The sequence below is a fragment of the Cyprinodon tularosa genome, unplaced genomic scaffold (genome assembly GCF_016077235.1).
Source record: "Cyprinodon tularosa strain WSP-4 unplaced genomic scaffold, ASM1607723v1 ctg1379, whole genome shotgun sequence".
NCBI classification, from domain to species: Eukaryota; Metazoa; Chordata; class Actinopteri; order Cyprinodontiformes; family Cyprinodontidae; genus Cyprinodon; species Cyprinodon tularosa.
Window position 1 is genome coordinate 27038 of NW_024038199.1, and position 27645 is coordinate 54682.

The following is a 27645-nucleotide window of genomic DNA, read 5'->3' on the forward strand; positions in this document are numbered from 1 at the left end:
ACTTCACAAGGTCTGAATAGATCCAATGTTGTGAATTCAAATGGCCTGGCTGGTGTTATCCGTTCGGATGGGAGGACACTCATGATTTGTTGGCACTTTCTAGCTCTGGCCTTTCTGCATGTCACACAGCTGTCCACAATCTTCTGAGCCAGCTTCTGGGCGTCTTGTGACCCATGCTTTTTTTTCTCATTCTCAGGCGTGTACCTTCTATTTCCTCGTGGTTTGCATTGTGGACTTCTTGTGCCAGACGAGAGGATAGCCACTCATCACATGATAAGATTGGTAAAGCGATTTTATGTTCATCAAAGATCCTAAATCTTCCTCCACAGACTAAGAGTCCAGTTTCTGCATCTTTGTACACAGCCAGTCTGTTGAGGGTGGCGTCTTGCAAGCATGCACCCTCTTGTGCTGCGAGGAAGAGGTCTCTCTGAGCATCTTCATACTCACCGACGGTAAGTACAGCTTGTTTGGCTCTGGACTTAACTTCTCTGATGAGAGCACCTCCCACTTTGGCTTTTTTGTGGATTGGGTTTTGCCGAGCAATTTTTTCCACTTCACTGCAGCTCTCCACACCCAGGTGATAACTCTGGTCAACTTGTTCAAGCTGCTGAACTATCTGACATTGATCAGTTATTTTACTGCAGAACCAGCTGGTGGTCTTTGGAGTTGAGTCCTGGTCCCCTTTCCATCTGCAGTGCTTTGCTGAGCATCAGTGTCTCTTTTGCCTGTGACCGTCACTGGGCTGCTTGTACCACTAGATGGTGCATCGTGATGGGCTTTTTTGAGCTGTGCTCTGGTCAGTGCTGCTGAGAAGGACTTCCTTTGAAGCATGTTTATCCCTTTTCTGGGGTGGGCTGCAACATCTTTGGCAGACTTTTTTGGCCACTCTTCCACCAGTAGTTTCAGAAAGTCTGGTCCATTCTGCCACACAGAATCCTCTTTGAGATATTCTGGGGCTGCACCTCTTGTTATGATGTCTGTCACATTGAGGTCTCCCTGGATCCACTACCAGTCATCAGGGGATGTGGTCTTCTGGATTTTTCCAACTCTGTTCGCAAAGAATGTCTGATATCCATAGCTGTCTCTTTGGACTGCTCCCGACACAGTTTGACTGGCAAGCAGGTGGAGCCATTTCTCACTCTCCGTTTGAGAGTGCTTCTCAATGTACCTTCTTAGACGGACAGCATAGACAGCACCACAGATTTCAGTTTTGACTGGTTCCCCCTTCTGTTTGAGTGGCATAAGCTTTGCTTTTGACTCGAGTCTGACTTCGATGCCTTGTGCAGTCTCCCACCTGAAATACACAGTGGCTCCATAGCTCTGGTCACTTCTATCAGAGTTATCCCCCATGGTCTTTTGGTCCAGTTACGTGGTGTGAGGTTTCAGTGGAGGACGGATGTATTCCTCAAAAAGCTGGATTGCTTCTTCCCTCAACTTTTCTGACAGTGGCTTGTCCCAGGTGTCACGGGCTGTGTTGATTCCTGCCTCCTGGAAGGCTCTCCTGACTAGGATGGCACCCTTCTGTTTCGCAGGAGTGACAAGACCTATTGGGTCATAAAGGCTAGCCACTTGGCTCAACAGCTGCCTTCGCCTTCTAGTCAGTGGCTTGGGAGTTTTTCCTCTCACCTCTTCCTCCAGGAGATTTGACCTACTCTCATTTTCTTTCTCCTCTTCGAGAAGTTGACTGAGGTCATTGGGTACAATTTCCTTTGATTTGTAAGAATAAGGAAATTGTTTGCTGGTGTTTCTGGTGCCAGCATGTCCCTCCCACTTTGGCCTGACCGGATCCAGGGTTTCAGGAAGAATCTGCCTACTTTCAGGATTTTTTTGACTCCTGTGATGTTGTTGTCCAGCTGTTCCAGGTCATTTTGGGAGGTAAGCATATCATCAACATAGGAGTCTTCCTCCAGGATCCTGCGCTCCTTCTACAGATGAGTGAACATGGGTAGCTTTGCAGTCTATCTCATGGCCAGCTATGCGATGCGTCCGGCTGGCCGGTCACCGATGGTGACTCTTGTTATGGCATACTCCTCAAGTTCTCCGTCTTCTGTGTCCCTCCAGAGAAATCTGTGTAGGTGTACTTCCAGGTCTTCCAACCACACCAAATTGTACATCTTCTTGATGTCTCCGCATGTGCCATGCACCCCTTCTATGAATTTGATTAGTACTGCTCTGATCGGGTTGAGCATGTCGGGTTCCTTCAGCAGAAGATCATTCATGCTTGTGACCTTGAATTTCTGGCTGCTATTCCACACCAGGCATACAGGTGTTGTAGTGGAATGGGGATTGGGCTCCTTCCGATCCTTTGGGGCTCTTAACTCTCATTCTGAGATGGTATCGCCTTGTTTTGACTTTTACGGCTATTCCTCCAACCCCGTGGACGACAAGTGTGATCTTTTTGCTGCTCAGATCCTGTCTCCTGGCTTCACTGTGGGTAATTTAATCCTTGTAGGAGTTCTTAACCCTTAACCTGCATTGGTGGGGACTTCGAGGAGCATGAGGATTACAGGGAGCTCTGGATCTGCACTTACATTCATGCCTTCAAGCTCTTTCGGTGCAGAGAGATCTTGCAGACACATTTGTAAAGGCCCTTTTGAAGTTTTCTGCCGTTTCAGGGGACAGTTCTGACACAAATTGCTGTTGCTCTTCTGTCAGTTTATGTCTCTTCATGGTTGACTTTGTCTCCGTTTCCTCCTTTATAGGGTCAGCTTTCTGGCACAGGAAGAAGTGGTGGCCTCTCCTACAGCCTGGCTTTTTACACAGGAAAGTGTCTTTGCAGATACTGTCTTCGTCATGACACTCCAAACGCTTCGTGCAGGCTCCCAGCCTCTCCACAGCACTCAATTTGTCTTTCACCTTCAGCTCCTTGAACTTTTTGCAGAAGAAGAGCTTTTCTGCATGGCGCTCGTCACCACAGACAACACATCCCTCTTTACTGGTGAACTTGGTAAGAGGCATAGTTCTTGGAGTCAGCTGGCCTCTTGCCTGACTTCTCACACACTCCAAGTTGCTTAAGTCTCTCCAAGACCTCTTCTTAAGTTTTCAGGTAGGCAAGGAGCTTGTCGAAGTGGTTGTCTGGTATGACTGCATTTTCTGGATTTACCATGTAGACTAGCCAATCCCTCTTCATTGTGTCTGGCAGTTTCCCCTCAATCGACTTGACTATAAGCGGGTTTTTGATGGCTCCGGTGTTTCCAAGCACTGTAAGGTCACTCAAGGCCTTTTCGGCAGACTGGATATGTCATGGTCTCGGTTCTGCTGTTCTTTACTTTGCTCCTTGTTTTCTAGATTTATTGGTTTAATTCCAGTTTTGTTGTAATTTCTAGATTTATGTTAGTTCTCATGTTTTTCTGTTGTCATCTTTTGCCCTCTTGTGTATGTGTGTTCCTTTCCCCTTGGCTCCCTCGTTGTCTCCTCTCACACCTGCTCCTTGTCAGCTCGTTAGGCCTCCCTTTGTCTCTGTCAGCTATATATGCTCTCCCTCTGCTCTCACTCTTTGTTGGGTCCTTGTCTTTGCTGTCTTCCCATGCTGTGGTCTACGTTCCTCGTCTCCCCCCAGCTCCTCGTGTTTGGTTTTCCCTTGATGTCTCCATGGTTCTGGACTGCCTTTCATTATTAGTTGGATTTTTTGTTTCCTGCCTTTGTTAAACAGTTTCCTTTAATTAAATCCACAAGAAACCTCCTCAGCCTCTCTGCCTCTGCATTTGGGTCCTCCAAACCAAAACCAAACCCTGACAGGGTTAGCTCGATCATCCTACTTGGCTGGTGGAATTTTAGAGGTGGGATCTTCTCCAGGTCCTCAACGATCTCCGGGGCGACAGTGGTTTATTCCCAAATCTGTTTCCCAGGACCTTGAACATCTCGGCAGACTTGTGCCGAGGAGATGTTTCGCTGTCATCATCATGGATGACATGGTTGACAATGTGGTACAATATAAAGACATAGATATTATTATATAGATAACAATAGACCTTTAACATATAAACATAATTGGGCTACAACAAACCCAAATATACCCATATATATATACTCCTAAACAGAATACAAAGAAAATAAATAAATAAATAATAAAAAAATTAAAAAAATAAATAAAAATTAATATTTAAATGTCATGATTTTTCTAAGGCTCAGACCCACATGCAGTGAAGCCAAACAGAGAGACACAGAGTAAAAGTTCAACTGGTTTTATTGAAGAGTATTTTAAGTTTGGTGCAGAGTTCCTCCAAACTCTGCTTGGCCAGGAACTGGAAGATGAGGAGGAGACAGATTAGATTCGGGCTCAGTGGGAAATTGGAGTTATTAATCTTGAAGGAGAGAATTTGTTGCTACTCATGTTTCCAGAGAAGAAGAGACACGTAGACTCTAGTCTGTGTGTTGGTCTTCCAGAGTTTGTTTGATCTGGTGGAGGGTGGAACAGGATTACCCAGAACTTGGACAGAATGGAATGGTGCAGCCGCCGGTTGCCACTCAGTTTTCCTGTGGTACTTGAACGGGTCATGGTGAAGATGATTTCCTTACTCAGAGATTGATCTCAGCTTGCTCAAAGATGGTTGGATCCAAACCTCCTGTATGGAACCCGTCGCTCAGGGTAAGACTCAGTTGATCCCACTAGGGAGAAGGCGGTCCGAAAAGGTCCAGTTTGCAGGAAGGCTTCCTGCCCAAAGGCAAAGAACAAACAAAGTTTAGTCTCAGAGAGAAACGAGCTTGGCTAGAGAACTAAAGCTCAGGATACAAAAACTCAAATTAGACTCAGAATAACAAGTCTTGGCTAGAGTACCCCAAACTGGCAAACACTCTTGCGTTGAAGTAGTGGCAACCAGCAGCTTAAAAGCAGTCCGTTGATGAGGCAACAGCTTGCAGGTGTGTGAGGAGGCGAACCGAAGCCAGGCGCCTCCTGGTGGTGGAAGGGAGAAACACAAAAGACAAGACAAACAGACGAACACAAAAACTGGGATCCTGACATTAAATAAGTAAACATAACAGCCAGTCAGGTTAACACAAAAACTGGGATCCTGACATTAAATAAGTAAACATAACAGTCAGGTAAACATAATCAGAGGTGGAAAGAAACAGATATCAAAAGACATATAAAAAATAAAGTAAAAACAACCACAGTATTAAAACCATGTTAATTTTTTCCACAGTCCATATGGGCAATAGATAAATAAAAAATGTTTACCTCAGGTATCAACTGCTGTTGATATGTCAGACAAACTAAAATCAAGATGGAGGATAAAAGAGAAGAGAAAAAAAGATATTGATAAGAATAATAAATAACAGCTATATACATTTTACCTCATCAGTCTGGGATATTAGGTAAATGAATCTTTCTAAGGACTTTTAATAAAGGGCTCCACAAACCCAGAAATCTTGCAGACGAGCCTCTTAAAGTAAGATGGATTTTCTCAAGTTTTATTAAATTACAGCTAATCTCTGAGCCAGTGGACACACGATGGAGGTTGAGGCAACTTCCACCTTATTATAATCACTCTCCGTGCCAAAAAGTTCAGGAAAGCTAAGGAGCACTTCTGAAAGGAGGACAAAGTGGGCTGTGAAGGTGCAACCCCAAACAAGGAAGTCAAGCTCCAGTTTTTTTACCAAAAATGTCCAACAAAAAAGCAAAACCTTTGGACCAATAGTTGGAGAGCTAAGGGCAGAGCCAGATAGTGTGAATCAAATTGGCTGGAGAATGTTGGCATCTATCACAGGCAGGAGAAATGCCGGTGTAGAACTTGCCCAGACGTGCATTAGTATGATAAGTGCGATGAAAAAGTTTGCATTGAATCAGATTATGTCTGGCAGAAATAGAAGACTTGTGCACCAGTGACAAGATTAGTGTCCAAATATCCTCTGAGATGGCCTGTCTGAAATCTTCCTCCCAAAGTGATCTATGGGAATTCAGGGTCTGTGGGTGTAAAGGAATAATTTGATTGTAAATATAAGAAATGGCCCCCTTCAGTTTGATGGTAGGTTTTAGAAAAATGTCTAAAGGTGAATCCCCGGGAAGGGGATGTCTATTGAAGCCCAATAGTAATATCTAAAGTTTGGAAGGGCCATCCCCCCAAGCTTTTTAGGCCTTTGTAAGAGTTGAGTGTGTATACGGGGAGGCTGAAAAGGGCCCATAAGGAAAGGAAAATAAAGATGCACTGAAATAGGTAGGAGAAACATGGGAGAATGTTCATTTTGATTGAATTGACCCGAGCAACCAATGACAGGCCCAGCATTGACCAAAAATCAAAGTCCTCAACACACAATAATAAAGGGGAGAAGTTAGCATTAAAAAGAACCTTGTATTCAGATGTAATCCGGATTCCTAAATAGATAAAACTCTGATCTATGACCTTAAATGGTAATGTGTTCAATGGGTAGCTCTTAGCTAGAGCATAACTGGGAACAATTCACTCTTGCTGAGGTTTAATTTATATCCCGATAGCTGCCCACATTTGACAAGTGTTGCAAGTACAGCAGGAATAGAGGTATTCAAATTAGAAATGTACAAGAGAAGATCATTAGCATATGAAGAGACCTTTGTTTCAATATTGTTCCTCTTAATAACTATGACATTTGTATTACATCTAAGCAAAACTGCGAGGGTTTCAATTGCCAGAGCAAATAGTAAGGGGTTCATTGGGCAGCCTTGGCGCATAGAGCGATTGAGGCAAAAATAACCAGAATGGGTATTATTTGTCCTAATTGATGCATATGGGTCAGAATAAAGTATTTTAATCCAAGACAGAAACTTTTCTCCAAAACCAAATTTCTTAATCGAGTAAAATAAATATGGCCACTCGACTCTGTCAAAGGCATTTTTAGCATCCACAGATATAACAACCTCTTAAGTACTGACAGAGAGTTGACTATATACCACATTAAAAAGTCGTCTTATGTTGGAAAAGGAATTCCTATTTTGTACAAAGCCAGTCAGATCTATCCCAACCACAGTGGGAAGCACTGTTTCTATTCAACATTAAGTGGACTTATTGGGCGATAAGAAGAACAAAGTAGAGGGTCTTTGTCTTTTTTGCTAGTAAAGTAATAACTGCTTCGTTAAGGGTCTGAGGTAAACACCCTGAGGTCAAAGATTCATTGTACACCTCTAAGAGTAATGGAGAAAGCCTATCCCAAAATATTCTGTAGAACTCACAAGGGTATCCGTCAGGGCCTGGGCATTTACCCCCCTGTGTATAAATAAATTCTACCTGCGTTTATTAGTTTATTTTATTTTTGGGGGCAATTGATTGTATGCTTATTTATTTATTGAGGATTTATTTATTTCTGTATTTATTTTTTTAAATATAGCAGAGTTGGTCCTCCATATGGCACCACTCCTGTGGCACCCACCACTTGTAAATGAAAACGGGGGCAAGCACGTAGGACCGCCTTATGTTAACATATCACCAGGAAGATTGACAATTAGGAGGACCACTTATTTTGATGATACACCTGATAAAAGAACATCCTCCACTTTAATTTACATTATTATGCCATACGGTATTCTTACCATCTGAGAAACAAAATTAGTGGATTTTATTATCTGTAAACAATGTAAAAAAAAAATAAAATAAAACAAACAAAAAAACTTTTAGTTCACTTGATTGTAGAAACAAAGACTTTCAGAATATTGAAGAAACTGCAAATGGTCACCATCATCTGTGCTCATTAACATCTGAAGGACCCAAGCAGATTAGAAACAGAGCAAATTGTTCTTGGTCAGAGAAGCTGAGCAACCAATAGGGTTGGGCACCGGGAATCGATAATTGATCAGAATCGGTTCAAACCTTCTATTCTCCTGGAATCCTTCAACTTTTTTATTTTCTGATTCCTAGTGTTGACCTAGCAATAGGAGCTTCCAAATACCAACGAAAAAGAATCCTCAGCAGTGTGTGCAGCCATCTGTTTGAAATGTGGCTTAAAGTTAAATAAGGAAATGTCCAGTCCCTACCTGGGAACCTGGTGATGGGATTATATTAATCAAAGGACGGCGCACGGCCGACATCATTAACGCCGCCGGAGTCAGAATGAGAGCCTCATCTTTGACCTGCTGCACGGGTGTTGTGCTAAGTTAGGTTCACTGAGGAACTTGTTCCTCCTTCCTGCTTCTGCAGGGAGAGCAGAGCCTTTCATACTTTCTCTTCTTACTTTATGTCTAAACAGATACCTGCCTTGTTTTCTGCTTGTTCCGGATGGAATAAAAAGCACTTGAACCTAAATCTTCCAGAATTATGAATAATTAAAAGAATAACATCATTGATTGTTTATCTTAATCCATTTGGGATCAGTTGTATCCGATAAAACCCACTAACTGAATGATGGAGGATGAAATCTGATTGTTCCTCTGTCCATGAAAGTAAAACATCACTACTTCCATGTCTAGCTGAGTGGAGCTGAGGTGCAGTAAAAGACGCCGAGGAGAGAAACTCTGTCAGGATGCTGACTGCACCATAGTCAGAATCAGGAATATAAAATAATAAAATTCAGTACCTGCAGCATCACTGGATATATGGAAATGTGTTTTAATGAGGTTTTAAACAACAAAGCTCCATGTGAAAATGTAACTCTGTGAAAATAAAATTAATCAGATCATCTTACAGTTCATTGGTTTGATATTTATATACTGGTTGAAAATAACTATGAAATCATTTATAATGTTCAAACAAATATAAATGTTTAAGGAAGGAAAATCCATTGAGAAGTTCAGATTATTTCATCCAGACAGAAATCTGGTTAGCAGCTAATTTCTAACAGGGAAACTTTTAAGATCCTCTTAAAAGAATTGGAATCGAGAATTGATAGAAACTGGATTCAAAACAAGGAATTTGAAACGTTGAAATTCAAAAGATGCCAAAGCAGTAAAGGTTACCCTGTGCTTAAATCACCATTGCAACGGCACTGTCATAGACAGACTTGGTCAAAAAACATCGGGAACATTTGTTACAGCCAACCAACAACTGATTGACTGACATCAGAGACTCACCAAAGAAACCGTCTGAAAGTAGAAAGTCTGTTGAGTTTAGTTTGACATAGTTTGGATGAAGTGTTGCTGTCTAACTGCTATTTTCAGCTTCATTTTACCTTAATGCTGATCGTTGTAATGTGCAACAATTCATTATAATGACGTCAATATGAGCCCATATTTCTATTAGGAACGCCGTCACCACACACACAATGTGATCTACAATTAATGTTTAAAACAATTCAGGACGTCACAATAAAATCTCATCAGACAGACAGATAATATATTTACATATAATATCCAGATACAGACATCTAAGCTCTAAAGTTGTGGCTTCTATTTTAAAGGCCGTCCATCTGCCTGCTGATATTCAGTCATCCCAACAGAGGAAGGACACCAGCCACAGAGGAGAGGCTGGAGAGGAGGATCAGATGTTTGCTGCAGTGAGGACACAGGTCTCCTTTACCACCCATAATATTGGGTCATATCAGATCATCAGAACCAAGATGGAGGAACTCTGAATCAGCTCTAAGGTTCCTGATGAGTCCCCTGATGAAGCATCATTGGCTCACAGAGACATGGCTCCAACCGTCTCTGACAGCTGTCAGATTAAAGAGGACAGATTCTCTCTGACCCGGTCCAACAGAACTGCAGCTTCAGGACAAAGCTGAGGAGGAGGAACCTGCTGCTGACATCAGTGTTTTAGTGTTTTTTGTTGGGATCTGGAGGTCTGTCCACTTTCTCCACCAGAGGGCGTACTAGATCTCCTGGAGCTGGAGCTGATTGCAACCACCTGTCGCTCATCTGCTCATCAGGAGATCAGTATTTAAGGAGGCAGAGGACGTCTCTCCAGTGCCATAGTGTTTGCCAGTTACGGTTAGCAAACCTGAGCCAAGCTGCCTGTCTGAATCTCTGACTCCCTGAAAACCTGAACCTGATCTGATTTCTCCTTTCTGCTTCCCAGGTTGAACCTGCCTGAAACCAGAAACCCTGAAGAGTTTCTCTGTTGGAAATCTGCCTGTCTGATCTCTGAAGAACTCTGGAGATTCATTCCTGTCAAAGACCTGCCTGCCCGCTCTCTCATGAATCTGGAAGGGAAACTCAAATCTGTGATCTGCAACGCTCAAACCACCCTCAAGGTTCCCCCCCTCAGCCGCTAAGCTCTAACTCCAGAAAAGGTACAGTCCTGCTCACTCACATCCTGTAAATGACCTGGACATCCACTAACCCCTCTGTCCCCCTTTGTAGTAAACCCACTTGTGACCAGTCCTGGATCTGATTAACCCCTGAATCTGTTTATTCTTTGCACAGAATTATCTCAATAAACCTTTGAACTTTTCTAATGCTTCAGTGTGTTCTGCATGTGGGTTAGGAACCTTAAGCCAAGCATGACATTTTTAAGCTTTTATTGTTATCTTCTTAAACATTATTTTTCATAATAGTTGTTTCAACATGTTTGTGGTTCTGGTTCTACTCCAGAGGTATCAAACACCATTCTAGATGTAAAGATATGGATAAGAAATGAGAAATGAAGTAATCTTATCTCGTTTTACCGTCTGAATCTTTCCAAAATCAAACTTTTCATTGCTCAACATCATTTCACTAATTTTGCTCATTTTTTCCATCAAAACATAATATGTTAAAGTTTGAACAACAGGAAAATAAAGTTCGCTATTTGATGATGTTTGAATAAACAGAGAAAACTCACCTCAGTTCCTTTACTTTGGAGATTGAACTCTCCAGTATCTCACACAGATGCTTCCTTTCAGAGTCTCCTAAGGTTCCCCCTACATAGATCTGATCTATTATCACTTCAGTCAGATGATGGTTGGACTTCAGAGCTGAGGCCACAATTTCACACTCAGCCTCTTTGAGAGAAAAGCCACCAAGTCTGTGAGTAGAGGAGAAATAAAGTCAGTTCTAATGAAATCAGACAATCTGGATGATAAACACAGACTAAAACATGATGAGCAAACAGTGATGTCATCATCTGATGAACATCTGCTCTCCACATCAAGGCCCAAACCTCTGGGAGGAGACAGAGCGTTTGGGTCAAGCAGCATTTTTCATGTGAAAGCAGTGAAAGTTCTCCCAGTAATTAGAAGAGGCTGGAATGTCTAAAGGGTTAAAGCTCATGTCTCTGCAGGTCTTTATGGAGGACATCTAACAGCTTCAACCAATGGTGTAACTTTGTAATGAAAGTTGGTGGGGACACTATAAGGCAGAGGTCACAGATTAGCGAACCGTGGTCCAGATCCAGATCCACCTGCTGGCTAACCCAACCCAACCTGATTTAAAACATTTATGTTATTTTTTTTTACAGTGTCCTGTCTGGCAAGGTGGCAATAAGAATAATTGTCTTGATGCCAAAAGGAGCCCAACAGATTTTACTTTCACAAGTGTAGCGGTATGGCAATTGCCATACTGCTCCACTTGTTTCATGCATATAAATTGCTTTATTATAATTATACAGGGAGTTTTATAGTTCATATGGACACTGCAATGTAAGTAGAGCAGAAAAACAGAAGAAGAAGAAGGAAAAAGAAAAAGAAAAAAAGGACAAAAGATGAAAGAAAGAGGAGATAGGAAGGAGACAATGACAAAACATTTTCAGTCTGCTTCATCACCTGCAATGAGATGAAAACAAAGAACAGCACAACCAAAAGACATGGTACGAGATATACAATAAAGCAACACCTTGAAACTATCGCTAAAGTAATATTATTAAGTCTGACATGTACTCTGTGTTACCTGAAGATATGAATGTGGGGTTTCTGTTTGGAAGTGAATCTCTAAGTACCTGAAGCCTAGCACCTGTAGTTGTTTGTGAGGGTGAACTTCAGCATGTAAAGTTTTAACCATAGAAAAAATGCTCAATAGTGGTTGTGGAGAGCTGGAGAGGCGCCCCCCCCAGAGCACTGAGTCCAGCGCCGGGAGACCCAAAGCCCCAGGCGCCCAAAGGGACCCCAGAAGCGAAGGCACCAAGGCGGGGCCAGCCCCGGAAATCAGACCCCCACCAAGGGAGGAGGAGAGACAGCCACGAAGAAGCCCCCCAGCCACCACCATGCCGGCGCCCCGGGGAGCCGCGGGGACGAGTCCGCGGGCCCCGCCAGCAGCCGGCCACCCCGAAGTAGGGCCGGGCACCGAACACCAGCCCCCCCACGGCACCGACCGAAACGCCCCAGCCCCACAGAGCACCGAAACACGCCCCGCCCCCCGGCGACCGGCCGCAACACCCACCGCGACCGCACCACCCAGGAAAAACACTCAGGCGGCCCCGCCCGCGGCCGGGGCCCACGCGCATCCGCCGCACACACCGCGCACAGAATCAGCCCGAGAGCAGAAAAGCCGCCCGGCGCAAAACCGCAAGAAGAGCAGACCGCAGCCGGCGCAACCACCCCCCCCAGCAGCCCGAGATTTAAAGCATTTATAAATTACCACATGTTGTGTGAGGACAGTGTCTAAACGTCGCTTGTGCCGCTTCTCCTGTTACGCCGAAATTCCACATCCTCCATCTCCGCTCCGCCCCAAAGCGCTCCAGACCTCCTACGCAATCCAAAGCCTACAGCCTTCACTGTTCCTCCCGTCTTTCTGTGCTCCGACTTATCATCGGAGCTCAAAGAGAGCATGCACGATATTATCAACAAATTCGTAGGAGCAAAACATGCAGAATTGAACCCCATCAGCATCCAGCAAATGTGCGGTTTCTGATGGAGATGAGAAATCTGTTTCCTGGGCTGATGGGCAACCAATAGTTCACATCCAGTCTGTTAAATAAACTGTGAAAGTTTTTTTAAATATATAAGAATTATGCTTTGATGTGTAGTTACCGATCTGTAGTTACTATATTTTAATTTGACAAACCAGATCTTCTCGACATTCTTTTTCCTGTTTGGTGTGATTCTAATAGCGGATCTTGACCTGGCCAGACCGGAGCAGAGCCTGAACATTTAGAGGATGTTTGGCTCAACCTGTTGCTGTGAAGCAGGATTCTCCACCATGAACGGAATTAAAAACCAATATGGATCCAGGCTCAAAATGAGCACCTTGATATGTGCTTGAGAATGGCTTAGTCTCTGGTTAAACCCAGGTTTAAAGCCTTGCAGGGTAGCCTAAAGCCCACTGCTCTCATTAAGACAGAAAAAAGAAAGAAAAGAACAAACCATCAGTTCAGGTGTTTTATAAAAGATGTGAATCAGGAAATTGTAAATCAAACTATTGTTGTTTCCTCCTTCAAAAAACACTTTAGATTTTAAAACAGAAAAAAATGTATTTTTTTTTATTTAAAAAAGTTTATGTATAACATGGATGCATAAACATCTCATTTTATTTCAGTGTTAAATTCTGTTTAAAGTAACAGATCATTAAAAATGTCTCCAGACCTTTACTGGTTGATGATTTTCTTTATTCGCCCCCCTCATTTTTAACTGTTTACCCCTGATATAAGGGTTGGGGATGATGAACCTCCAGTAACAGGATTTAAAGCTTTTTTTAGGTTTTTGTGTTGAACTAAAAATAAGCCCAAATACAAATTTGAACAGCATACATTTATTCAGGGCTTTTATATTGCTGAGAATGCAACAGTAACAAAATAAAAATATTATAATGTACAGATAGACTGGTTCCTTTAAGTGGCTCTTTTGTAATGGCTCAGAAACATCAGCAACATTAATAACAAATAAAAACAGGAAAAAACTGTAACAGAAAAAAGGTGTTTTGCTTTTTTAAACTAGCAAAGAAAACACTTTTTAAACACCTGCTTTTGTCAAACTTATTGCATTACAATACTGATTTTCAAGGCTACTTACACTCCATTGCTTTATTTTGTTGAAAAAGCTCTGCATGTCTGACGACTTTTTCGGTGGCATCTTTTTTTTTTTAAACCAACTCGTCTACTACTTTTTATTCCAAATAAAAACAGAAGTAGCTGCTGGTTAATATTAATGGGAGTTACCATGTGTCGTCTCTCCTACAATCACGTAGCTACTGACGACGCGGTGAAGAGTGACAGCTAATTATGTTCTATGATAAAGTGACAGACGTGGAGCCATGGACAGAAGATCCAATGATGTTATATCAGTAGGGGGGACTCAAGAGCAGCGAGATAGTGAGAAAACTCCAAACAACTAATCTCCATCGCAACATAAGCAATGCAGGGATTGATCTGAATGGACCAAGTTTTCATCAGAGCTAAACAGTGATTTTATAAAAACAATCAAAGAGACTAAAAAGGTGAATTCTGGGCTAACAGCCCAATGAGTGAAGAGGAGTTTAAAGGTTCTGATGGGTCTCTGGCTGATTGGATCTTTAGAGAAAACAAAGATTTTCTACATTCTGAAGGTTTTCTATTAATTTCAACGAAAGATAAAAACGGATTAAAAGTAGAATATTTTTAAATTCATCCAAATCTCTTAACACCAAAATCTCCAGCAGAGCTGTCCTAGAGGAGATGAACATTTAGATGTTTGAATGGTTGAAATGGTCCAAAGGATGAAGGAAGAAGTTAAAGAGCAAAGATGTCCAGAAGCAACTAGAACCATGAAGAAGACCCAGGAGGACAATAGAGCTAAATCAGCATCACACCATGAAGACATCTGGACTCACCGAGCCTTTCTGCAGTTCCTCACAACTGGAACCAGTCTACGTCGTCCTCCCTCTGATGTGTTGTACTTCTCCAGGTCTAACTCATCCAGAACATCTAAGATCTGCAGCATGCTGGCCAGAGCTGAGCACTGGATCTCTGAGAGCTTCTTCCCTGATTCCAGGAACTGTTGGATCTCCTGAAATAGTGAGAGGTCCTTCATCTCCATCAGACAGTGGAAGATGTTGATGCTTCTGTCAGTAGGGATTATAAAAGCGCTCAGCTCCTTCAGGTTGTTGATTACTACCTGGATGGCTCCTCGACTGATCTTCATCTGACCAAGTGGAAAATCTAACAGTTTCTGGTTGGACTCCACAATGAGGCCATGAAGGAAGCGAGCAAACAGGTCCAGGTGGCCATTTGGACTCCTGAGGGATTTATCTATGATTTTCGCCATGAAGTCATCCAGAAATGTTCCATTGTATGTTTCTCCCAGGAAGTTCTCCATCACCTCTGTATTCCTGCTGGTGAAACAGTGGAGCATGTAGACTGCAGCCAGGAACTCCTGGATGCTCAGATGAACAAAGCAGTAGACTGGTTTCTGGAAGAACACGCACTCTCTTTTGAAGATCTCTGTACAAACTCCTGAGTACACCGAGGCCTCTGTGACATCCAGACCACACTGCTCCAGGTCTTCTTGGTAGAACATGATGTTTCCTTTCTCCAGATGTTCTAATGCCAGCCTCCCCAGCTTCAGGAGAACTTCCCTGTCAGCCTCCGTCAGCTCCGGTGGACTCCTCTCATGTCCTACATGGTACTTGTTATTCTTCCTCTTGGTCTGGACCAGCAGGAAGTGTGAGTACATGTCAGTCATGGTCTTGGGCAGCTCTCCTCTCTGCTCTGTGGTCAACAGGTTCTCCAGAACCGTAGCAGTGATCCAGCAGAACACTGGGATCCCACACATGATGTGGAGGCTCTTGGAGGTCTGGATGTGGGAGATGATCCTGCTGGACATATCTTCATCACTGAACCTCCTCCTGAAGTACTCCTCCTTCTGGGCGTCAGTGAAACCTCGTACTTCTGTTACCCTGGAAACACAGGAAGGAGGGATCTGATTGGCTGCTGCAGGTCTGGAAGTTATCCAGACCAGAGCCGAGGGAAGCAGGTTCCCCTTGATGAGGTTAATCAGCAGAACGTTGACTGATGACTTCTGTGTGACGTCAGAAACAATCAGACTGTTGTTGAAGTCCAGAGAAAGTCTGCTTTCATCCAGACCGTCAAAGATGAAGAGAAGCTTCCAGACAGCCAGCTTCTCTGCGGGGAGCTTCTGGAGGGTTGGATGGAAAACATGGAGCAGCGTGAGAAAACTGTGCTGCTGATCTCTGATCAGGTTCAGCTCCCTGAAGGAAAGCAGAACCACCACACGGACATCTTGGTTCTCCAAGCCCTCTGCCCAGTCCAGAGCAAACTTCTGCACTGAGAAGGTTTTTCCAACACCAGCGACGCCGTTGGTCAGAACCACTCTGATGGCTCCATGTTGGTCACCAGCGACGCCGTTGGTCAGAACCACTCTGATGGCTCCATGTTGTTCAGGGAAGGCTTTGAAGATGTCCTGGCACCTGATTGGAGAATCATGGAGGTTCTGGATCTTGGAAGCTCTCTCCAGCTGCTTCACCTCATGTTGTGTATTAACCTCTTCACTCTGTCCCTCAGTGATGTAGAGATCAGTGTAGATCCTGTTGAGGAGGGTTCTACTTCCTGTTTCATAGCCTCCTTCAGTCACACATTCACATCTCCTCCTCAGGCTGATCTTATGTTCCTCTAGAACCTCCTGCAGACCAACATCTGCTGAAACACAGAAGAAAAGACGACTGAAGGAAAAAGACTGATACAGTGATTAAGTGGAACCAAACCATCTGGAACATCAGGAGGTGTTATCATTAGAAGGTCTCTTCCTTCACACTATGTGGTTCTAAACAATCTGATCTGTCCTCAGAACCAGAACCTTGTTAAATTGTCAGACAGCATATTTCTGCCTCTGTTTTCTGGCCTGTATTTGTTCGCTGTCAGGATCTGATTTCCAAAGCAGAGAAAATTAAGAAATGCTGACAGCAACATCTACTCTTTGGCATCATGTCACCATTGTCCTCATTGGACTGGTTGTATTGGACCTTCTTCAATGAACACGGCAGCTCCAGAAGAGGCAGAGAAACAAAAAGGTTCCTCAGAATTTTACAGCCTTAATGAAGGAAAATAGAGGAAATGATTTAACCTGCTAGAGAAACATCTCATTGGAGCAGCTAGTTTTCACATTTAACCCTTTAAGCCCCAGAATACCGCCACCACTATGAACCTCTGAGGGCGGAGCTCTGTCTATCCTTTTACAACTTAAACGTAAGGTAAAAACTAAAACTTCTATTCTTTTCTCTAAATCCTTCAAACATCTGCACGTGACGATTCTCAGTCATCCAGCTCAGAGTCATTCCAGAAAAGTTAAAAAAAACATTCCACTGGACTTCGTTTCCAAGTTTGAAGACGTTTTGCTTCCCATCCAGGAAGCTTTTTCAATTAAAAATGTCAAAAATAGCGTTGAGTTCCAGATTTTATAGAGTGAACCAAAAACAAAGCCTTATTTTAGTTTAGAAAACATGCAAATTGAACCTGATGAATGGGTCCACCCCTTAGGAATGAGGGTCGTTTGGGTTCTTTGTCAGCCTGCAATGCACAATACCTGTCTATATCTCTGAAAGGGGGGTTGCTAGAGGGAATTTCTGGCGTGGCTGAACAGGCAAGGTCTTCTGTTCCCCTGTAAGGGGGTGGGGGTTGCAATGATAGGGGAGGGAATCAACTGTATTGCTGCATTGTTGGTTTTTGAAAGCTGAAATCCCCCCTCTGTTTACGGTTGGTTTTTCACATCACCATTTGCTTTTTCTTATATTATTCTGGTTTTAAAGCACTATAAATAAATGACACAATTTTTTCTGATGTGTCCTGGTGATGTATTCTCTGTCTATAGCAGAGAAAATAACATATCTGAGCAGAACAGCTTTGCTCACAGAGCGCTTTATGCATCAGCAGATTCAGGAGGTTTGTTGATTTGTTCGCCTCTGAGAAGATTTTAGAAAACAGCTGCAGTCCTGATGGCATAGAATGTATAATGATCCATCCAGGAGAATTTGAAAGAAATTCTGAGGGGCAGTGATGCAAAATAGAGGAATTTGTCAGATTTTAAAGAGGATGGAGAGCAACTCAGACTGAATCCCGTTTATGAGGAAATCATTCACTAACTTTTTAATTCCAGCATCATCAACCTTATCTGTCGATTGCAGTCAGATTCACAAATAACAAGGTTGTTTTATAGTGTATTTCTTTTCTTTCTTATCATTATCAGAGAGTTCAGCCGTTTGGCAGGCCGTCACCTGCTGCAAAATAAAATGGTTGTTTCACTTTATCTCACATCATCAAATGTTTGAAAGATGACCACATCCAGTTAGTGCCTCATTTTTTTCTCTTTCATTAAGTGACTGTTGCTTCTAAATAGTTTTTGTAGTTTTGCTTGTTTGTTTACATCCATTTTACCTTTAAGGTTTTTGCATTATATACACAGATATTAATAATTGTTAGTATACAATTTCTACAATGTTTGATTTGATAACTATTTCTTCAAGATTTGTTTACATCTATTTTTACTGATTTATCATTTATATGTTTACACATTTTATTAACAGCTAGTCATTAGTTTATTTTTAAACACTTGACCGTTTTTTTAAATTTATCCATGTTTTATAAAAAAAAATATCAAAATTCTGGTTGTTGGGGATTAAAGGACATAATTTAGCTGATATATTTCTTCATTTTATTGATATTCTGCTTTTCCCAATGCAGCATATTCTGTCCTGGCTGACAGATAACCAACAAAATGAGACCCAGTAGATATGATTGAGGCAGCTTTACTGAATCTTCTCAGTTATCTTTTGTAAAACTGCGATACAAATGAAATGTGTAACAATTTAGATTAAGCAGTTCTCATTCTAGTAAAAACACAAGACATAATTATAAAGAGAAATGCAGCACATTCAACAGAACAACAAATATGAATCTAAACATCCTAACTAGCTTCATGCACCGTCTGGGCTTAAAGGGTTAAACAGCATTTCTCACTCAGAGACAGGATTAGATGTTTATGAAGAATAATTAGAGACTGGAAATGACATGGGACTGATTTGGTCCTTTGGAAGATCTTTCCAATGATTCCATGTTTTAAATATAGATATCTATCCTGTAATCAGTGATCTATTGTCAGAGGAAATCCAGGTTTCTGTCTCTCAGACTTTCCTTCCCTCTTCTTAGAAAAGCAGAGCAGCAAGTTGCTTTCTCCACCTTTTGGTTTTCATGCATCAAAATGACCTTCAGCTTTAAGGAGATGATTAGTTTTATTGCATTTAGCCCAAAGGGCTGAAAACAGAAGAGGTTCAAAGGTTGTTGGGTTGAACACAGACTTTGGTAGATTTACAGTAGATGGAAATACAGAGATTTAGTTGGATAATTGATCCCAGAAAGACTTTAAAAAGCTTGAATCTCCAAATCCAACTAAAGACAAAATTGGTTCAACAGAGACGATAGAAGGAAACTCTGATGGGAGATGTTCAATCTTACCTGCTGCAAAGCTGCTCTGATTGGCTGTCAGCGGTCCAGCTCCAGGTCTTTCTCCATGCTGAGGTTCGCTCCTCTTCTTCCATCTGTAAAGAAATTTCTTCATCACTGAAAGGTTAACTATCAACAGGGTGGGGCTCTCCTACTGAATATGAAGATGTTCATGAAGGTCCAACAAAAACAGAGGACCAGAAGCTTGGTCAGAACAGTATCTCTGCTGCCTGACTAGTTTCTGTCTATTAAAGGAATAGTACACCCAAAACATGATTAGCCTTCATTTTCTACTCACCCCCATGCTGAACAACACTCTGGAGTACTTTTTTGATATCTCAAATGCATCTGGAGATCTGGAAACTTTTGAAACTAAACTAAGTAAATCCCACGGGACCCGCCAAGGGAAAAAACAGCCTCAGCTGACTCAGCACTTCAGCCCGCATGATAAAGATGCTAGCAAGGCAGAAGCTAGCAATGTAGCAACAGGTGGAGCCCAACCGTTAACACTGGACATGCTCGTCGGTGAACTTCAGAAATTGCACAAAGACGTAACAGGTGAACTCACCTCCTCCCTGAATACGGCCATGGCTCCTATCCAAGCTTCTCTGCAGAAGATCGCTGATACAGTAGCCTCACACACAGCTACCATCTCCATAATGGAATCAGCCCTCACTTCCCATTCAGATGACCTGACGACTCTGCAGCGCGAAGTGGCCGCACTGAGGTCCAAGGTGGAGACCAACACTCAGACGAATGAAAAGGTACAGCGGGTTGTTGAGGACCTGGTTTCACGATCCAAACGGCAGAATCTGCGTGTGATCGGCATCCCTGAGGGAGCGGAGGGGACCGATGCTCGTCTTTTCATGACCACGCTGTTTAAGGACGTGACCGGAGGTGATTTACAGGATACGACATTTGAACTGGACCGAGCTCACCGCAGCCTGGGGCCGAAACCGCCGCAGGGATCCCGGCCCATTATTGTGCGCTTTCATAGTTACATCCAGAAAGAGAAAGTGCTGCTGTGGGCGAAGAAAACACGGAGCATCTCATACCAGGGCAATCCCATAAGGATCTTTGAGGATTTCAGCGCTGCGCTTGCCAAGAAACGGGCATCGTTCAACAAAGTGAAGTCTCTCCTCTACAAGGATGGGATCCGCTTTGGGCTCCTCTATCCGGCGCGGCTGCGGATCACTGTTGACAGTCAGTCGCTTGTTTGACTCCGCGGAGGAGGCGGAGCGTTTCTACCGCGGTCTCGGCAGTAAGTGAAGACCTGACGTCTCGTTACACACATCTTCTAACTTTCACGGAGCGCCACTAGAACTGAACTGTAGACACTATAGATATATGGCTGGAGCTGGAAGATTCAGCCCAGAGCTGAACTTAGTTACAGACTCATAAATAAGCTCCTAATATGTAAGCTCCAGTTATGATTATTACAAACTTTTGTGTGGTTAAATATTTGTTCAATAATTCTTATGAGAAGCACAATTCTGTTTGGGTTCTGTTGAGTACCTTTTTTTACGCTGTCAAATATTAAATATTAGAGGTGTACATATTTCCACAATTAGGAAGGAAGCAAATTCCTATCAGTCAATCGGTTGTGTAAAGTGGTAATTCCTGCATGCTCATCTGTGTTTCAGATGAGGTTAGGACACATATATAAGAATGTTTTGAACCTGAAGGTGTCACTAAGGACACCTTCTGTTGTGTTTTGGACTTTTTTGTTTTTTCGATTTATTTTCAATGGAGGAGTATTTTCTTTTTTCATTGACCTGCACGATGGCTTTGTAGATGTTGTTGCTACCTTGCCTCCCATTACTAAACTGACCTGGCTAGACCACCATTTCATCAGCATTTACAGAACTGATAGTTTAGCACTGATTTCATGATTGACATAAGGCAGAAAGACACAGGGAGAACCATCAGGTTCACAAGCTGGAACGTAAGGGGGCTCGGTGGACCTATTAAAAGGACAAAAGTACTCTCACATCTTAAGTGTATGAAAACGGACATCGTGTTCCTCCAAGAAACCCATCTTCGTCTTTGCGACCACATCAGACTGCGAAAACCCTGGGTGGGACAGGTGTTCCACTCCAACTTTAACAGCCGCTCGAGAGGTACAGCTATTTTACTGCACAAACGAGTACAGTTCTCAGCGGAACAGGTCATATCTGATCCCAATGGCCGTTATATTATTGTCGTTGATGTGCTGTTTCAAACCCCTGTTATTATGCTTTGTGTTTATGCCCCTAACTGGGACTGCCCTAACTTTATGTCCTCCCTTTTCTCATCCGTTCCATGCCTAGACACACATCATCTCATCTTTGGAGGGGATCTTAACTTATCTATCAATCCCTTGCTCAACAGATCTTGTTTGAGAAAAATAAGTCAATCCAAAGCAGCTAAATGTTTGTTTGTGTTCACAGATCAAATTGGCAGTGTGGATGTGTGGCGTTTTTACCATCCGGCAGCAAAAGAGTTTTCTTTTTACTCCCAGGTTCATCAGACATACTCTCGGATAGATTACTTTTTTCTGGATAAGCTTTTACTACCCTCAGTGAAACAATGTGAATACTCATCGATAGTCATTTCAGACCATGCCCCCCTATTGTTAGACCTGGAACTACCTCCTAAATCCAAAGGCCAATCATGCTGGAGATTAAACACTGGACTCTTATCATCTGACAAATTTTGTGAATTTATCTCTGATAAGATTTCCTGCTTTCTTGAAAACAACAAATCTGACTCTACTTCACCTTCTCTCCTTTGGGAAACCCTCAAAGCAGTAATCCGTGGAGAAATTATTTCATATAATGCCAGAACACGAAAGGATGAGAGGCAAAGACAACTTGAACTGATCACAGCAATTCATCAGATTGATAGACAGCACTCCATCTCAGCCAATGCTACTCTCCAGATGGAGAGACTGAAATTACAAACTGAATTTGACCTTATTTCCACAAACAAAGCAGAGTTTCTTTTAAGGCGTACAAAGGGCACTTATTATGAATATGGAGACAAGGCTGGTCGGTTACTAGCAAGGCAATTAAAACATCAGTCCTCTTCCCAATTCATTACTCAAATTCGTAAGAACCCCCAAACTTTAGTTACAGACCCAACTGAGATAAACAATACTTTTGCTTCATATTACTTTGATTTATACAAATCAGAAGCCTCATCAGACAATACTCCATTGAACCAATTCCTAGATAATTTAATTTTCCCCTCTGTGGACACTAATTCCAAAAACATTCTAGATGCCCCTCTCAATCTGGAAGAGGTGAAAGCCAGCCTTAAATTAATGCAGAGTAACAAGGCACCAGGCCCGGATGGCTTTCCCTCTGACTTTTACAAGAAATTTTCTGACCAGCTTGCTCCTTTATTATTGGACATGTTTAATGACTCCCTTAAACGTGGCACCCTTCCGTTGACTTTAACTCAAGCATCAATATCGCTCATCCCAAAGAAAAATAAAGACCTTGAGAACTGCAGCAGCTGGCGACATGTCAGTTTGCTCAATAGTGATGTTAAGATATTGGCTAAAACCCTCGCCGGCCGCATCGACCCCTGCCTACCAAAAATAATCTCAAAGGACCAGACTGGGTTTATAAAAGGCAGACAACTATCTTCAAATGTACGCCATCTGCTCAACATAATACTGTCCAAGCCTAAATCACAAAACCCTGAGATTGTTGGGATCTGGAGTTGTTCCACCTTTCCCCAGCAGAGTGCGCCGTGGGTCCTCTGGGCTGGAGCTCACCAGCACACCTGGAGCTCGTCAGCCCATTAGAGGACCCTCTACTTAAGCAGATGCCAGACCTTTCTTCGACACCGCAGTGTTAGCTAAGTTTGGTTAGCGAACCTGAGCCTCCTTGTCTTTGATTTTTTGTCCCCTAGAGAAAACTGAATTCTAACCAGCCTTTGTCTTGTCGCTCCTAGGAAAACCTGTCTCTCGTGTGAAGCTCTGGGAGAGCTTAACCTGAATTTTGCCTAGAGAGCCAAACCTGAAGATCTCACTTTGGAATCCACCTGCTGCACTTGGAAGGAGAGCTAACCCCTCAATCCAAGGTCTGATCCTACAGTCAGAAGTAAGACGCTGCACCTGCTGAGCACTCTTGACCCAACCGGTCCCCCCCCCCCCCCCTCTGAGAAGAAAGTCTGAAACTCTCCAAGGTATAGTCTGCAAGAATCTGAAAACCAAACAACGCCTCCTATCCACCTGGTTAACCAAACTGTCATCTCTGCAGACGCCAGAGAATCCAGCCCGGACCTGTTTCCTGAACGCAGTCTTATTTTGTGCAAACACTTAATAAAATCTGTTAAACTTTTCATCTGTCTCCTGGTAGTGTTCTGCATGTGGGTTTGATTCAGAACCAATCATGACAGAACACTGCGGGCAAACACAAAGCCCAGCAGATCACCTCCAGAAGAGACTTGAGGAGCAGGACGCTCAAATCCATGGACACGCCCACACAATCCGTGAGTTACACAAACAACTAGAATATCAGAATCAAGTCCTGCAGAATTATGCCGGCTACATGGGAGGTGCTAACGCTACGCTGGCAGCCCGATCTGTTCCGGAACCACTTCCGCCTCTAAGGTCACCATCCGTGACGTCATTTCCTGAGTTCCGTCCGAGTCTCCCTGAAAGATTTTCAGGTAACCAAAAGGAGTTTAAGGGTTTTTTGTTCCAGTGTCGTTTGCTTTTTGAACACTCCCCTGACAGTTTTCCTAACGATAGGAAAAAGATTTCCTTTATTCTGTCCCAACTAACTGGTCGAGCCCTGGAATGGGCAAGATTTTCTTCTGAGTCCAGTTTTCGTTGTACAATTTCCGAATTTTTATCTGAGATTTCTCAAGTCTTTAACCATGATTCAGATAAGACAATTGACTCTCGAGCCTTACTAAATCTCAAACAGGTAGATTCTACTGTTGCTGAGTTCTCCATTGACTTCCGGGTGCGCACTTAAGAGTGCTTACTTTAAAGCTCTTAACGATAACATTAAGGATGAACTCGCCACATTAGACGAACCAGCTAGTTTGGAGGATTTAATTTAGTCTGACCATCAGGTTAGATAACAGACTTCGTGCCAGAAGTCATTTTAGACTGAGAAATCTGAGTCCTGCTGTTTCTACTCTTGCATTAAGAAATGCTTCTGTCTCCTCAGACCCCATTACCAAGCCTAGAGCTAAGAACCAATCTCTTCCAGCGCCTGTCCAGGTCTCTCACTATTCTCCATCTGATGGAACTGAGACCGAACCCATGCAGATTGGACACACCAGGTTGTCCCCTGAGGAGAGGCAACGGAGATTTCAGGCTAAACTGTGTCTATACTGTGGTGAGACTGGCCATTTCATTGCCTTTTGCCCGGCAAAATCCAAAGCCGGGGCCCGTCAGAGGATGTGAGGAGTCTGACAGGCCATCTGAGATCTGAGAAAACTCCTCACTTGTTGTTGCCTGGTACTCTGTTCTTTTCTAACCAGAATCTCACCTTATCTGCCTTCATAGATTCTGGTTGTGAGAAAAACCTAATTGAGTCAAGTAACTCATCAGACTCAACCGTTAGAACTGCTGATCTCTGGAAACCATCGTGAGATGATAACGTTTTTTGTTTTTCCTTCAGCCTGTTCTCCCCTGGTGCTTGGTTTCGAGTGGCTGGAGTGTCATAACCCCCATATCAACTGGGCTGAACGTCACATTGAATCCTGGTCCACCTTCTGTCACGAGTCTTGTCTTCGTTCTGCGGCTCCTTCTGTTCGGTTCCCTAGAGGTAGGGGGGAGATGGACTCTCCTGACCTTACTTCTGTTCCTCCCGAGTATCATGATCTGGCACCAGTCTTCAATAAGGTCAGTGCTACGTCTCTTCCACCTCAGAGACCATACGATTGTGCCATAGATTTACTTCCTGGAGCCCCTCTCCCCAGCAGCAGATTGTATAACATTTCCAAACCTGAACGTGAAACTATGGACAAGTAAATCATGGTTTGGTCTGCCGCGGTTTCCGTAAACTTGTGAACACGCTTTTAGGAAATCCTATACACTACTGTTTAGGCTCTAAAAACATTCTAAATGACTTCGTTTCGAGTAAATTATGGACGCTACCCACTCAGGACACTTGGAATACATTGGACGAGCAGTATGGAGGAATATTGACACGTTTTTTGTGGACTTTTATGGACCTTTCTGCCTCGGGCGCCATAGACCTCCATTATTTGAATGTCAGCAGACAGCAAGAAGCCTCCCAGATCTCCAGATGCATTTGAGATATCAAAAAAGTACTCCAGAGTGTTGTTCAGCATGGGGGTGAGTAGAAAATGAAAGCTAATCATGTTTTGGGTGTACTATTCCTTTAATGATCTAACCTAGGATAAATGAGTCTCCCAGTTGGAAGGAACTGGTTTCACTGGGAGCCGTGAATTTATTCTTCAAGCTTTGTTCTGAGATCCTGATGGTGTTATATAATTTTCACACTGTGTAAACATATTTCATATGGAGGCATGTCTTTACCATATTTAAAATGAAAAAGCATTTTCAGAAATGCTTTTTCATTTTAAGAATCGGGTTGCATTATTTGGCTCATAAATGAAATTAGTAATCAATCATCCTATTTGCATTTTAATTTTCTTCGTCAACACTGCTCATCCTTTTACTTAATTAAAATGAAAAAGAAAAAGACATTTGAGATTTATTTTTCAAATGTACCCCAGCAAAAACCTACCAAAATTCAATTTGAAATGTGAAATCTGAAAATGAAAAGGCATTTCCAGAAATGCTTCTTCATTTTAAGAATGTGGCTGCATTGTTTGACTCAAAAATGAAAATAGTAATCAAACATCCTATTTGTATTTGCATTTTCTTCGTTAAGACTGTTTCTCTGACCGTGACTGAGTGGATGTGCTCTCTTCGTCCTCTGGAATGGGAGCTGCCTTGGAGCTCGTCTGCCTGGCTGTGTGTTTCCTGGACGGGGCCGCCTTTTACAGTTGCTTTTTGTGTCTCTGCTTCCGTCTCCTTGAACCCCAGTCGGCCTCGGCAGATGGCCGCTCACACTGAGCCTGGTTCTGCTGGAGGTTTCTTCCTGTTAAAAGGGAGTTTTTCCTCTCCACTGTCGCTACAAGCATGCTTAGTGTGAGGGATTGTATTTGAGTCAATGAGTCAATGCAATCAACTGGTTTTCCTTAGACAGAAAACTTTGTATCAATTTGACTGTATGATCTGGTTGAACTGTAAAGTGCCTTGAGATGACATGTGTTGTGAATTTGGCGCTATATAAATAAACTGAATTGAATTGAATTGAATTAATGCCATAATCAAAGAGAAAACACAGCGTACATTGCTTTTTTGTTTTCGTGGACTGCCTGCAAAGTACTGTGCACAACTCCAAAACGAAAAAGCATTCTGAGCGGCAGGGGCAGCAGAGTGACATCAGCAGCCGCTCTTCCTCAGTTCCTTGCTGACCGGGCTACCCATCTTGTTCGGTAGGGGGCGCTGTGCACGTCTGCATTGCATTAAATTGTAAGCATGCCGGCGGGAAACTGGTTGAAACTGGTCTGACTATCGTGACATACTGAATGATCATAATGACCAAAACAGTGGCAGAGCTACTGAGGGAGGCCGCTGCTGCTTTAGAGCAAGTGCCTGCATCTAGCGGACCTGTGGCAATGCCGACCGCTCCTGCACCGGTGTCAGGCAGTTATCCCTGCGAAAATTTGTATCCTCTCGTTGGGAGCGCGCACGGAGTAGGAAAAACAAACGAAGTTAACTCCACCTCAATTCCAACGTACTGAACATGAAGTTTGAAAGGTGTTTTGTGTATGAAAGTAGAGCTTAACTGTTTTATTCTTTTCTTCAAATGTTATAGCAGAGTATCGCCAGTGATAATGATTTAAAAATAATAATAAAAGACAAACGTTTGCTTGAAAGCAGGTTGCTGACAGCAGTGTCTACTCCTTCCTCTGAAAGCAAACAGATCCTTGTTCTTTTCCACACTTTCCTTAAAAAATCTCTCGTTGTTTCACAGTGTCCAAATGTTCTCATCCTATTGAAAACTGTTGTAAACTATATGGTTGTAATAAAAATGAAATCGAAAATGTAGTGTACATGTAATGATTAAAGAATAAATCCCGAAGGAAAATTGCTTTTTCCTGTGTGAAATTTAGTACTTAAATCTATATTTGTGTTTTCTATTAACTTACAATTTCTCTTTGTTGTACTATCCTTAATAAACAGTCTGTGTTCTAACATCAGGCGTTTTATTTATATAAAATAAAATAAAACCTGCTCCCCCTGTCTAAATCAGACAAAAAAGGTCCCAGCTTTCACATTTTTGACTTATACAAATCTTTTATGATGAAACTCACTCCTGAAACTTTTGAGGTGATAGATCTTTGTTTCTTAAAGTTACAAGGGTGAACAGATTATAGCAGGCCCCTACCGAACAAGATGGGTAGCCCGGTCAGCAAGGAC

General features: G+C 42.7%; 1 protein-coding gene across 1 annotated transcript in view; it reads right to left on the reverse strand.

Annotated features, from left to right (window-relative positions):
• Positions 1-19309, reverse strand: part of LOC119778741 (NACHT, LRR and PYD domains-containing protein 12-like) — a 43139-nt gene extending 23830 nt beyond the window's left edge. Inside the window, exons 1-3 of the mRNA XM_038278101.1 lie at positions 19191-19309; positions 14558-16382; positions 10662-10844 (exon numbers count right to left, since the gene is read on the reverse strand). Of these exons, the coding sequence (XP_038134029.1) occupies positions 10662-10844; positions 14558-16382; positions 19191-19293 (2111 nt within the window). The 5' untranslated portion in view covers positions 19294-19309. The remainder of the gene's footprint in view (positions 1-10661; positions 10845-14557; positions 16383-19190) is intronic.
• Between the last annotated feature and the right edge of the window lie 8336 nt (positions 19310-27645).